General features: G+C 35.3%; 1 protein-coding gene and 2 pseudogenes across 1 annotated transcript; 1 reads left to right on the forward strand and 2 right to left on the reverse strand.

The window, feature by feature from the left end:
• Positions 1–1015: 1015 nt before the first annotated feature.
• On the forward strand, positions 1016–7642 carry LOC127122498 (non-specific phospholipase C4-like; annotated as a pseudogene).
• Positions 7382–10620, reverse strand: LOC127118735 (protein TIC 62, chloroplastic). The gene is made up of 9 exons (XM_051048991.1): positions 10335–10620; positions 9617–9729; positions 9472–9525; positions 9291–9375; positions 8999–9104; positions 8645–8731; positions 8440–8537; positions 7848–7957; positions 7382–7640 (listed from the first exon to the last, which is right to left on the reverse strand). Exons 1-9 carry the CDS (start codon positions 10588–10590, stop codon positions 7575–7577), a joined length of 975 nt encoding a protein of 324 aa, XP_050904948.1. The 5' UTR covers positions 10591–10620; the 3' UTR covers positions 7382–7574.
• A 3775-nt stretch (positions 10621–14395) lies between these two features.
• LOC127124324 (uncharacterized) lies at positions 14396–14495 on the reverse strand (annotated as a pseudogene).
• Positions 14496–15135: the final 640 nt, after the last annotated feature.

Here is a 15135-nt window from a genome sequence, read left to right on the forward strand (position 1 = left end):
ACTCTCAAACTCTTAAATTCTCTCAACTCACTTTTGAGTTTTTACTCTCAACATCCAATCAATCAAAGCGCGCAACATCAAACTCATATTTGGTAAGTTTTTGAATCCAAGGTTTTCACATTTGACTTCTCTATATGCGTTTGTAAAAATTCAGCATTAGGTTACGTAATATACACCAATATATATATATGTAGTGTAGTGTTATATTTGTAAAAAATACTTGTCCAGGTTAGTTTCATGGTTTGACAAGAGATATGTATGTTGTAGTCGAAATTTGTTCAAGCATGCGTAAGTCAAAGATGTGCATGCTATAGTCAGAGCTTGTTCTTGCATGTAGTTTCTTAAGTTAGCTAGTCCAATTAAGACAGACTATTAAGCCCATTTGTTTAGTATGTTAGTTGAAATCTAAGGTTTAGTTTTTTTTATGAATAACATACTAGTCCTCACTTCTCAATAACTCTATTTTAGGGAGAAAGAGGTGTGATTGTGATTCAATTGTAAACATTGTAACCTAATATGTAATTGAACAAAGAATCCATGGTTTTATACCAATTTGTACTCTCTCTATATATATCTCATCTATTTTCTCTCCTTTTCACGTCTTGGTTTTCTTGTTGATAATAAAATTGTTCATACTTTGTTTTCTGAGCATCGTTTCAAAGAAGTTGAGACGGCGTTCAAGAAAACTGGTGATGTTGGTCGAAGTACAAAAATCTCTGAAGAAGAGCTGGAACAAAGAGATATTTTTGTTGAGGTGGAACATAGTGATGTTGAATTGCATAAACCAGATGAAGTCGAAGAAGAAGCACAAGATGCTGAATAAAATAAGGAAATTGTTGATGACTACCTACTGGCAAGAGACAAGTCAAGAAGAGTAATCAAGCCACCTCAGAGACTTGGTTATGCATATCTCATAGTGTTTGATTTAATCTCTTTAAGTTAGGTACTTGATGAAGAACCTAGAGATTACAAGGAAGTTGCGAGGAGTCAAAACAATATTGAATGACTGAAAGCCATGAATGATGAGATGAAGTATCTTCATGATAACCACACTTGGGAGCTGATCGAGAAATATGCAGGTGCCAGGTTAGTCAACTGTAAGTGAATTTTCAAGGTTAAGGAAGGAATCAAAGAAGTGATGTCAAAGAGATTCAAGGCAAGGTTAGTTGCTAAGGGGTTCATTCCAAAAGAAGGAGTTGACTTCAATGATGTGTTTTCACCTACTATAAAGAATAAATCCATTAGAATATGGTTGGCTCTAGTGGAAAAGTTCAACTTGGAACTTGAACATATGGATGTGAAATTTGACTTCCTGTATGGTGATCTAGATGAAATAATTATGATGAGGCAACCTGAAGGATATGTAGAAAGAGGCAAAGAAGATTATGTGTGAAATTTGAATAGGTCTTTTTATGGCCTGAAGCAATCTCCTCGACATTGGAATATGATATTTGATAAGTTTATGGCACACATAGATTTCACTAGGAGCCAGTTCGAACATTGTGCTTGCTCAAGATATCCTCATAACAAGCGGTAGTGTCGTGGATGTAATGTAGGTGAAGAATGAACTTAGTAAGGAGTTTAAAATGAAGGAGTTAGGAGCTACCACCAGGATTCTTAAGATTGAGATCTGTAGAGATAGAGAGTAGTCGAGATTATGCTTATCTCAAGAGACATACATAAGGAAGATTCTCGATAAATTTGGTATGTCGAATGCAAAGCTTGTCGTAATACCAACACATCCTCAATTCAAGTTGAGTAGAGAATACGGTGTTATGAATCGTCTGGGGGGGGGGGGTGAATAGGCAAAAAAAATCTTTTCGAAATAATATGGATTTAAACACAATTCAACCGATTATCCTAAAATGGATTATTAGAGTTTTCAAACAGTTTCTAGCGGAAATAAGATGGTGAAAATGAGAGAATTATACATCGTTTAGAAATTGATCACGGGAACGCTTAATCAGTTCGCAATTACCAAGTTGTGATGAAGATGATATGTTAAGTTATCTATTGATTCACGCGTATAATACACAAGAAGTGTATATATTATGATTAAACACACGAGGAAAGATTCTAACTTCAATCTATCAATAGATATTAATCAAGAATATCAACAGACTAGGTCCCAATTCTAACAAAACATAATCATTACGTATCAAATCACTACCAATGCAATAACGGAATCTACGCTAGAATTAACATACCTAAATATACAATTCTACTAATTTAAATTCAAGTTGTGTGTATGTGTGTGTGTGTGTGTGTGTGTGTGTGTGTGTGTGTGTGTGTGTATGTGTGTGTGTGTGTGTGTGAGAGAGAGAGAGAGAGAGAGAGAGAAAGAGTACACCGAGATATATAGTGGTTCGGTGTTCGTCCTCACTTTGCCTACTTCCCTCTTCAATGGTTTCCCATTGTCACCTTCTTTGTTTATTTTCATTATTTTTCCAAGTATTCAAAGAGTACATATAATCAGAAATTCGTACAATTCTAAAGAAATAAAATAATCTTTTTATTGGATTCTGACTTGTATACAACACAACTGTTAAACTCTTCTGTGCAATCTTTACTCGATCTACGCTTTTGAATCTTCCAAAGACACCAATTATGCTCCAAGCCTTCATATGTAGCAATTAATCCATTGATCCTACAAATTCCTTGAGCGGTGAAATCGTATGAAGATTTGAGAAGAACTTCACCTTATATGTAGCCTCTCACACAATCACTACAATGAAATATGGAGAGAAGAACCTCATTCTTTTCAGTGGAACTTGTCAATACCAATGACAATAACCTCAACCCATATGAAACCTAAAAAACTCAACCTAAACTCCAAGAACGATTAATTTCAAGACAATGCCTCCTTCACCTAATCACACACCTATCGTTATCAAGATATGAAATTGAAATGAAGTTGAAGAAGGAGAAAGGTTTTTCTCTTGTTAGGTTACTATGAAAAGTATGAGGTGTTAATTTACACAAGCAATCAAGAAATGCAGAACAACAGAATCTGGAAATCTGATTTCTATTTGGTTTCACACAATGATCTTTACTTGATCACACTTGGTTACTCTTGGTAGAAATGAATAACAAGAAGTATATATGAGTGCTTGAGTTTAAGCACAAAAAGTAGAGGAAACATGTTGGTTGGATTTAAATCAAGAGCAAGAAATGATTTGAATCAAATGATTAAGTGAAGTGGAATAAGAAAACATTTTTTTTGGACCCATTTTCCCATGATTCAGATCAAGTACATCTTGTCATTCGAATCAAGGCTTCGTGATCCAAATCAAGTGTTAAGTTTAATCTGAATCAAATGAGATAGGGAGCCAAGGAAAATTCTGTTGAAGTTCATGATCGTGATCAAGTACAAGTTGTGATCTGAATCAAATGAGACATAAGTGACCACTAACTCTTTGATCTGAATCAAGTAATAACTCTAATTCGAATCAAATTCTCAGAAACAGTTTCTTGTGATCCCTGCTCAATTTGATTCGAATCAAATTGAGTGTATAGAGTGTATGATTCAAATCAAATACTAAAACACTAAAAAATTCCAAGTTTTTAGAAAACTCTTGGTATTTTATCTTGTACATGATTGAACCAAACAACCTATATGTTTCTTATTACACCTAGTCATGCATTTGATCTAAACCATTCATGAACGAGGTCGAAATCAACCAAGGCTTTATGCATGCTAAAAACGGATCGAAAAATTTGATCTCAAGACATGTGATAGTTAGGGAGAGTCAATAAATAAAAGAAAATAAATGAAAGTGATAAGACAAACAACAAAATAGTCGCATCGGGGTTCTCCCTCTAAATGAGTGAGGTCTATGCAACACTCTCCCTAAGAACATGCATCTACAAGTACGACTCAAGTCCTGAGTACTAAAGATGAAAGGGCCTATATGAATAACATTCCACATGCTAGTATAATAGGTTTTTTTATGTATGTTATGGTATGTACGAGGCCATCTATAACATATGTAGTGAGCCTTTTAAGCAGGTATATGACCAATCCTGGAAAGGAACATTGACAAGAATTGAAGTGGATTCTGAGGTACATAAATGGGTCTCTGAGCAGAGTCCTGATTTACGGTGGAGCTTGTGGTGATGATAACAAAGTAGAAGTCGGAGGATTTGTCGACTCTGATTATGCAGATTGTATGGATTCTAGAAAATATATTTCTATATATGTTTTCACTATGTTTGGTTCATCAATCAGTTGGAAAGCAACACTTCAGAAGGTTGTTGCCTTATCAACCACTAAAGCAGAATATATTATCCTCACTGAAGCTGTAAAGGAAGCATTGTGGCTTGAAGGTTTTGCGAAGGAGCTGAAACTTCAAGGTCAAGTTATCATTGTTAAATATGATAGTCAAAGTTTCGCACGTCTGTCGAAGAATTCAGCCTATCATAGTCAAGTTATCACTGTTAAATATGTGAGGCTGCATTTTGTCAAAGAAATAATCGAGCGTGGAGAAGTCCAAGTGCTAAAGGTTTTGACATATCACAACCTCGCCCTTAAGTCTTCTTTGCCCATGCAGAAAAATATGTGTGATAATACGTGTCTTGGAAGAAGAGAAAACCATGGTCAATACTGACTCACGACTCCCTTGAAAATAAAAATTGAACTGTCCACTATTGACTAAGTGGACGATAACCTTTTTCGAGGGAACCCTAGGTCCAAGATACTCTTATAAATACATCATCTCCCAAGGGAGAGAGACATGTCATTACACCCAAAAAGCATAACGCTTACAAACTCTCAATCATACATACTCTCCACCACTAAAGTATCAATACACTCATCATCATCACTGCATAAACAACCAACCTGATCACCGCCTACAACCCAACAATGTCAGTCGCCTGTAGAATCTCTCACCTCATGTGAGATGATTCCTAAAATAGTCCCAAGATCCACAACATAGGACTTCTTACCACCGTAGACAAGCCTCGTAATTTCCCAACATGTACTATAACTCCAAAGGCCTTTGGGATTATTCCCTGACGTAGGCGCCCCATATTTCTTGTCTAGATTAGCTGGATTTTTTGGTATGGAAGTTGTATCTTAGATATCTATGAATTTAATGTATCATAAATGGTTTAGTTGATATTTAAGATTACTCAAATTTTATCTTCTCTTGTAAGTTAGGCATGTAGTATGTTATTTTGAATTGGTTGGAATTATGTAGTGTATTCTTTAATAAGGATTTTGATCGTTATTCAACCATTTGATAGTTTTATGAATGGACAAGTGATGCATCAAAGAACCAATTAGTGATTTTCCCACGCCCCTTAAATATCAAAATTATCCATGTCCGAATTAACCTCATAAATATAAACCTAATAATTAAATACTAAATTGTAGAATCTGTTTCAACCATAGTGTTATTTAATGTGCAGGTTTAACCTGTTTATAGTCTTATTTCTACTATGCCTCACGCGATCTATTGCGACCATTATTTCTTTTTAAATCACAAATTATAGATCACGACCGATATTTTTTTTTAATGACAAATTATTAGTAGTTAATTTGTTAGTATTAATTATAATCTCTTACTAGGATTGAGCTTATGAAATTCAACTCCTTTAATTCTTAACTCAACTAGTTTAGTTTGAACTAGTTGAGCTGCCCGTTCATTCTATCGAAACTCTTTTGCTATTTCAAAAAATAATTCAAATTCTAACTCTACTAATAGCTACCCTATCAAAACGGTGGTCGTTTTGGTTCAGGGAACCATTCATTTGAACATTTGAACACATGTTGGGTTGGATGAAGTCCTTAAATCCTAAAATCAAGGGTGTTACCAGTTCAAAGTCAAACATAATTTTGATGTCTGATCCCAACTTAAACCGGCTTCAAATTAGCAACCAATTAATCTATGTTGACCCAGATCCTGATCACTCGGTCCAAGACATTTACGAGCAAATTTTTGGAGAACCATGGAGCGAAGCCTCGTTGGCAAAAAATTTGCCTCCGACGATGGAAGGTTTCGCTCAAAATGCGACGAGACAAGAGAAACCAAAAGAGACAACGACATTGACAATGACATAGGCGGTTATGAATGGGTTTAAACCGGTTCCGGTTCCAATTTACAAAGAGTTAGTTAAAGAGTTTGCAATTTGTGACGGTTGGTTCGCTTCGGTTCCTGCGTCGACCCAACAAAACCGGCTCTATGTGCATTCCACCACGTCACACAGACTAACTAGCAATGACCCTTATAAGCTAATTAGAGGGTTACCTCAAAAGACAATATTTAATTCTTTGGATGAAAATGGATTCAGTTTTGGAATCTACTATCAACAAACAGGTTTGTTCATTTAATAATTTAGGTACCTTAATATACAAGTTTCCTTATTTTTCTGCTTTGCTTCATTTATTTGCTTGCTTTATTTTTCTGCTTTGCTTCATTTATTTGCTTGCTTATGGTTACAATTAATGTCTTATAATCACTCTCAGGAATCTTAGGCAGCTGGAATACATAGATAACTTTCATGAATACGGATTAACATTCAAGAAGCATTGTGAAGAAAGAAAATTACCAAACTACGTGGTGATAGAAGAAAGATTTTTCGACTTGTTGTCAATACCTGCAATTGACGATCATCCATCTCATGAAGTTAGATGAAGTTGGAGAATGACAGATTTATAAAAGACATGCATGAAGCGCTAAGAGGCGGTCCACAATGGAATGAAATGTTGTTTGTTATTACTTACAACGAACACGGAGGATTGAAGCGCTAAGAGGCAGTCCACAATGGAATGAAATGTTTGTTATTACTTACAACGAACACGGAGGATTTTACGATCACGTGCCAATGCCATTGGACGGAGTTCCTAGTCCAGATGACATTGTTGGTCCTGAGCCATTCAAGTTTAAGTTTGATACACTTGGTGTTAGGGTTCCAACCATCTTTATTTCTCCATGGATTGAGCCAGGAAAAGGTAAGAATAAGATGCATATGTATATGCATGCAAACTAAAACTAAGCTATTAATGCTTCCTAGAATTTCGAGTTTTCTTGATTTAGTGCATTATAGTAACTTCTTTTTTTATTAATTGTAATTGATGAACACGCTTTTTAAGGAACTAGTTACACCAATTAATCATAAAGAGTGTGATAAAGAAAATTAATAAAAAGAGTAGTATGTTGAGAACATGTGATGTTCTCTGACGCAGTTAAATATGTTGAGGATGCATTCAATAGGTTCTTGAATGAGTGTGAGAAAGCAAAAAAAAAAAATGGAGCAGATGGATCTGAAATTCTTGATTGTGCCAATTCATGTAGTACAAAATCCAATTCCAAAAACTTCTTTCACAAGATGTTGTCTTGTGTAACCTGTGATCGATGAATAATCAGCTTGGACATGATTTACATTATGAAAAAGTGCTTCTGTGTGTATAATTGGCAATATTGTTAATGAAGCAAGTGCTTTTGTGTGTATCCAATAATGAATAAAGAAGTGTATATATATATCTATACAATAGTTGCAAAGCTGAAGCCCCTAACTATGATGCATATACATGGTTCTTAATGATATACAAGTTTTGACAATAAGTCTAGTTAGCTAGATCGTGCCGCCTCGAATAATTCTCGCCATTTCTGAGCATCATTTCCAGGTCCTTCCCCCTGAAATATATGCATTTTAGCATCAATAATAAAATAAATCTTATAAATATTTTCCAGTATTTGATTTACACTAGATATGAATCACAAACTTAACAGAAACATGTAGTTAAGAAATTTAAGGTGTTGATTATATCATGTGATTTAGATCTCATATGCTGAACACATCCATGTATACAATTAATAACAAAATTACCACTGAAAGTTTACCTCTACAGAGTTAACTTCATATATTTGGTTTTCAGTGACATCAAGATCTAGTGCCTGTATGCAAGCTTCAGCAACCACAATTCTGCTGGCCTCTCCCACTAATTTATCTCCTGAAAGTAGTTACCAGATTTCCGAAACCTTAAAACACAAATACTAGCAAAAGCTATGCATTACCACATATAGTTATGTACTATGGAAGAGAAGACGGTAAATTCATTTTCAACATCTATCTCACATGTAGGGGCTTAACAAAGTGATCGGGCTTCAAGTGATAAATGAGCTCCACTTAAGGACAAATTGTTTGGGAAGACCGAGTTTGAAAATCCCAAGTGAAACAATTCATGGCCAAACATTACTTTTAACTCTAGATAACCATGGCCGCCTCCCTCCCCTTGAAACCAGAGGGTGAAGACAAAAAAAAACCACATCCAAGAGATTAACATAAGTACTTTACACAACTTTTTTTTGGTGAGTTAAATCCTTGATATCAACCATTTGCACCCCTAAAACTATTCACACTTAAAGTTCAGTAATATGCTAAGATGAAAATTGGTCTGGAAATAAACAATAAAGAGGAAAATCATTCGTTTACCTTGACCTATAAGGACTGCTCGCCGTTGACCAGCTGTTGCTTTGAGTAAAGTATTGAGATCATAAGACGTGTATGGTCCATCAGTCAATCTTCCAGGTCTAAATACATTTAAATACACCATATGAGGATATTTCTAAAATAAAAGACACCTTTGTTTTCAATTATCAAGATGACAATATCAGGTATAAAACATGCAACATGTTACCTAATTATGGTAAATGGAAAGCCAGAGCTCTGAAGAAAATCCTCCCCCATCTTCTTATACTTCAAGACACCAAATAGGTTCATAATGCTGCATCAAATATGTACATTAACAAGTCTATGAGACAAAAAATTTAGATGTCCGTCAACCAACATAATTTACATAGATTCACTCTGCAGAACGGTAGTAACCAAATCATGAATCACAAAAAAAGGCCAACAAAAATTAGTAACAGAATCATGAATCAGCTGATTCTTCAGTTAGTGTTACAGTTGATGCTGAAATAAAAAGCGTTTATAACCCGATCATGTGTAGGTTAAACTAAAGTTTAAATTAAGAACTAATAAGTAATACTACCTCCATGGCAATTCTTTACACTTGGTCACACCAATGGATGACACAAGAACAACTCTCTTCACCGAGGAAGGCAATGCAGATACTAGATTCTTCACTCCCACCCAATCTTCAAATAAATACTAGTAGTGAAAATCAAAATACTGAGAAGTGCTTGAAAAGAAGATGATTTCTACAATGTAGACAAATTATAATAATATGAATTTTAGCTATGATACCGAACTAATTTTCTATTGAATTTCAATTTAGCAATGATACCAAATGCTGCAACATATATACATAATGTGATTCTTACCAACCCTTTCTGGTGTATTCTCATCATCCCACCGCCTCGAAGGAAAAGCCGTTGTTCCTGTGCAGCAAATCACATGAGTGACTCCCTACAAAGAAACACAAATTATTACCATACATTCTATTGGTTGAATGAAATGGTGAATCACCAATTATGCAATGGTAAAGCACTTTGAAGGGCCTACCTCAAACATAGATGGTTCCAAATCTTCATGCTTCCTTGTGTCTCCTTTGAAAACCTATCATATTCAAGAGCTTTATAGAACTAGAAAAATGTATTGAGAACGAATTAAATCAAATTGAGCCAGAAAGCTCTTTCTCAAGATATACCTGCAGTCTCTCCTCATCTTGTTCACCAAACAGTGCCTTAGCTTTCTCAAGATCCCTAAGTATCACCCGCGACTTAATATTCCGCTGAAGCAATGACGCTAGAACAAGCTGCCCTGAATATTGAGTAAGACAAGTCAATTGTTTCACAAACTTCCCCAATCAAAACTATCGGCATCAATTATGTATGCACTTCTGAACCGAGACTCTGATGCCATATTAGAGCAACTAGTATAACTCACAACTCATTGGATCGTAACCGAGACTCTGTTACCATATGAGAGAAAATGAGTGAAACACTTCACATTAATTTCAATCTCAACTGAATGAATTGAATACAAGAGCAAAAAGGAGAACCAAAACCTCTTCAGCACCGACATCTTTGAAAAGAAGGCGTGTCAGTGTCAGATACTTATACCGACATTTGTGGTTACATTCACTTGATTCATTTTTTTTCAAATTTTTATCGGTGTCGATGTATTAGTCGACCAAAACTAGCAAACTGAAACAGAAATCTAACTAACTATAACTGATTTCTAACTACTAACTGATTTAACTAATTTATTATAAAGTCAGATGAATAAACAACAATCAGCAAAGTATTTCATTTTATAGTAAAAATTCATCAACCACTAATATTTGATTTCAGTAAATATTTAACACTTTCAGCTTTTAATTACAAAAATAAGTGAAACAAAAAAAGAATGAATAAAATGTTTACCTACACCTCCTGAGGCACCAAGAACAAGAACCAGTTTGGAGGAGGAGGATGTGGAAGTGTTTTGATTATTTTGGGCGAGAGGTTTTTGTGAGTCGGTAGAAACAGCTTTTGCGTAAACGCGCTTATAATTGGAAGACCGTTTGGTAGAAGAAGTAAGGGAGATTGGGTAGTTAGGGAGTTTGGTGAGAAAAAATTGAGGATTAGGAGAAAGAGAGTGGAATTGAAGTAAGGCAGAAGCAGCAGTTGTAGAAGCCATTAATTCAACAAGTTCTCTAAGGACAAAAAAAACAAACACTACTTATTTAACACACTAAACTCCAACCTCAATTAGGCACCACAAGTTTTTTTTTTCTTTTTCTTTTCATTCTTTTCATAAATAAATAAGTGGCCACCTCTTCATTTACAAGTCATTTTTGTAATGGTAATGGTTAATGATGATAAACAATTTTAGGGAATTGCTTAAGGGGTCCTAAGGGTTCTTACCATGTTTTTGTGAAAAATTAATTTTTTTAGATTTTAGAGATACAATTTTGGACACATATAGATACACATATCACATTCTTGGTTGATGCATGTCTTAAATAATAGATTGATTTTATTTTGGAGATGTAGCTCCATAGACTTTACGGAGGTGCATTTCCAGTTTTTACAAAAACACAAAGTCAGGTAGACATATGATGATCGAAGCTAAAAATATCTTTGACAAATCTCGTAATTGTCGCATTCAGCTCAATCAGATATTTTTTTCGTAACAGAAAACGGTATTCCACATAGCCCTTACATATGCACCTGTATTCAACTCAAAATTACTAAACTCAATCTTCTATTCAATGTCAATCGAGGGTGAACGATACTCGAGCTTGACAATTTTTTGATTGTCGGAGTATAAGATTCTCTAGTATGATTTTTTGATATGCAAGAGGGGTATACTCATTGAACTTAAATGTAATTGAGGACTTCGCCTCGTTGAAGTAGACATATGCGGTATACCAAATGATGTTCATTCTGCTATAATGTAATGATGTAAAAAATATGATATGAGAGCATCGTACTTATACAAGTTCTAGGACAATATGGACCTCAAAAATTCTATCTTGTTCAAATGAGCATTCCAGAAATACATCTCCGAAATCACCATATTCGTATTTTTTAAAATATTTTGGATGTGTCTGAAGATGCATTTTTGAAATGTTCCCTATTTGTAATATTTTAAAAAAAGTTTGTATGCGCCCGAAGAGGCATTTCCAGAATCACCTAACACATAAGTAAATCAGAAACAATGAGAAACAAAACCTACTTTAGAAAGAAAAATATTAAAATTTTCTGAAAACTTAAATATGTATTGAATTCTTTGAAAATATATATATTTGACATCATCAATATTAATACAAGATTACATACAAAAACTAAAATGAATCAAAATATATGTCGCCGACTAAATCTAAATTTATGAGCGGTACCACCTTTAACTTTTGTTTATTTGATTCTCTTTCAATATCGCTTAACTTGGTGAACTCTTGCATCTTTTCTAAAAAATAATTTGGCCAAGTATCATCTTTTGTGGATGAATGTGTTGTCAATTATGGTGATAACAGTGGTATAGAGCATCCTGATTTCAAATAAACTTGAACAAAGTTGATAACATGAAATTATATCACATTTTAAGACTTAATTTAATTAGATTTTATTATCATTTACTTTAATTTATCCCATTTTATCAGATATTATGCAGTATTTCCTTGCTATTTATGTCAGGTATCCATTTCGAAGCAAAAGTGAAAAAGGGAAGAAAAGGAGGTGTAAAAAGCAATAAAAAGGAAACAAATAACCAAGACCAAGCCCAGCCCAAAAGAAAGCGCACGTTGCCCCTGTGACGGGCGTCACAAGGGTTGTGACGAGCGTCACGCGAAGTAGCCTTGTGACGGACGTCACACATGGTGTGACGAGCGTCACACCAGCCCACTAGCTTTTTGGCGCAAGTTACGCTCTCAGAAGAATGGAAGTAACGTTGAGGACTTCGTATCCTATTCCCAAGCCGTGTATTTAGCCATGCTGAAGACTCGTAGGGAACGCAAGGCAGTTACCAAGGCTATTATAAATAGCCATCTCACAAACCAAAAAAATACACAGTTTTTGCACGCTCAGTTTTGCGGAAGCTCTGTCAAATTTTTCCTTTCACGCCTTTGCTTATTTTTCTTCCTTTCCAGCACTGTTCATTTTATTTATTTCTTTTGCAAGCTTTACTTTCTCTTTTCCCTTGCAATTTATCTTCCCCGTTTTTTTAGCTTTTAGATATTTTTCGCGTAATAGTTTCTACACCGGAAACTACTGTGCAACTTTATACCGGATTTAACCTTACGTTATATTCGAGTTTTATTTCCTTGATTTATTTTACTGCTTAATTGAAGAATCGAAGAACAAATCCTACCGGCTTGTGGTGGAGTGTTCAAGACCATTGTATTACGCATTCAGGTTCTTTAATTGTTATTTAATTTTTTTATGTTTTATTCTATTGTTTATTCATATTGCCTGCCTGGAATGAGTCTGTTTATGCATGATATAAATTCTTGTTTATTTAGCATGTCTGGCTAATTTGCCTAGGTATCGGTATGTAAAGTAAGCAGAATAAGGGGTCGAGACTGAGTCGGTCTATCTAAACTTAAAATCAAAATCAATCTTTTTATGGTCTCAACTTACAGGTTTAATAACAAGATTTTTTTACAAAAGTAAAAGACATAAAGAAGTTAAAATCAATAGAGCGAGAGTTTGAGATTTTAACTGGACAGTGTAAGTTAGGCATTAATTCTAGATCAGGGCGAGAGCAAGTTTTAGAGTTAATTAAATTCTGACCTTTTCCAAAAAGTATTTTAAAGATTGAATGTGAGGACGAGAGTTAAGCATTTGGATTTAATTGTATAACCTAAGTCAACAGAGAGAGAGTTTGAGATAAGGGTGTTTTAAAACGGTCAGTATTTTCTTAAAAAGAGTTTCTGCAACTTTATTGTTTTCAAAATATGGTTTTTGACTTAATTATAAGTGACAGCAACATTAATATAAAATCATGGTTTATTCAACAGAGCGAGAGTTTGAGATAGAACCTTTAACCAATAAAGTTAACCGAAACGATTCATTTTAAAACCAAGAAACCGACAAAGACTTGATTCCCTAGTTTTGACGAATTACATACCGATATCCGTTTTATTAATATTTAATCTAGACATTAGTTTAGCTCTTAGTTTTTCCCCAAACAATCAAACATCTTCACCTTAGATTTACGTAGTAACTTTAGATAACGGTATATCGATTCATAAGTCCCTGTGGGATCGATATCGTTTAAAACTACGCGATAGAACTGTGCACTTGCAGTTTGTATCCCATTCTCGACTCACCCAGTCGAGCGATCAAGTTTTTGGCGCCGTTGCCGGGGACTTTTATTCAATCGATATCGTAACTCTTCCGTTACGCTGTAGAGACTAAGGTTTCCTTTTCTTCTATTTTCTTTCTTTCGTTGATTTGTATGCCACGCACTCGCTCTCAAGGCGAACCGCTCTATTTACGAATCAACGATATCGAACTATATCTCCGAGTCTTACGACGAATTCGGGAATATCGTACTGAAAACAATCTCCCTCCTATAGACCTTCCTGATCTCAAAGATTTTCCTTTTTTAACCGAGATGGCAGAACCAGCTCGTGCTCTTAGAGATTACGCCGCTCCATCGCAAGATGAACCGCATTCAAGTATTGCTCCGCCCGCAATCGAAGCAAACAACTTTGAACTTAAACCTTCGTTGTTGCAGGCTGTGCAACAGAACCAATTCTCTGGAAATCTCACCGAAGATCCAAACCTTCATTTATCCGTATTTGTCCAATACGCTGATACTGTTAAAGCTAATGGTGTCACTTCGGAGGCAATTCGACTTCGTCTTTTTCCTTTCTCATTAAGAGATAGCGCTAGAAGATGGCTTCAATCTCTTCCTTCCAACTCAGTCACCACATGGAACGAGTTGAAGAAAGTTTTTCTTGCCCGATATTTTCCACCAAGCAAAACAGCTATGTTAAGAGCCCAGATAAACGGATTTAAACAGAAAGACAACGAGTCTCTTTTCGAAGCATGGGAAAGATACAAAGACATGATGAGACTTTGCCCACACCATGGTTTGGAAGACTGGTTAGTAATTCACACATTTTATAATGGTCTCTTATACAATACAAGGTTAACAATAGACGCCGCTGCAGGTGGTGCACTAATGAACAAACCTTATGCTGATGCTTACCAGCTTATCGAGAGCATGGCCCAAAACCACTATCAGTGGGAACCGAACGAACAACAGTGGAAAAACCTCAACCGAAAACTGGCATGTACGAGATAAGTAACCTTGATCACGTTAATGCAAAAGTGGATGCTTTAGTCCAGAAGATTGAAAGTTTAAACGTATCACCTCCAACAGCCGTGGTTGCTATAACTCAGAATTGCGAGGTCTGTGGAATCCAAGGCCACACTCCTGCGGAATGTCAACTCTTGACTGGAATCCAAACAGAGCAAGTAAACTATGCTCAAGGAAGCCCCTATTCGAATACCTATAACCCAAATTGGAAGAACCATCCAAACTTCTCATATAAGAGTAATAATGCTTTATACGCACCTGGACAGTCTCCAAATCAAGCCCCATCTATATCTCCAGGATATCAGAAACAGAATCCTAACAATAATACCCCTAGAAAATCCAACTTGGAAATCATGATGGAAAACTTTATAGCTTCCCAACAACAAACCAATAAAGATTTCTTAAACCAGAACA

The sequence above is a fragment of the Lathyrus oleraceus genome, chromosome 2, assembly GCF_024323335.1.
Source record: "Lathyrus oleraceus cultivar Zhongwan6 chromosome 2, CAAS_Psat_ZW6_1.0, whole genome shotgun sequence".
NCBI lineage: Eukaryota > Viridiplantae > Streptophyta > Magnoliopsida > Fabales > Fabaceae > Lathyrus > Lathyrus oleraceus.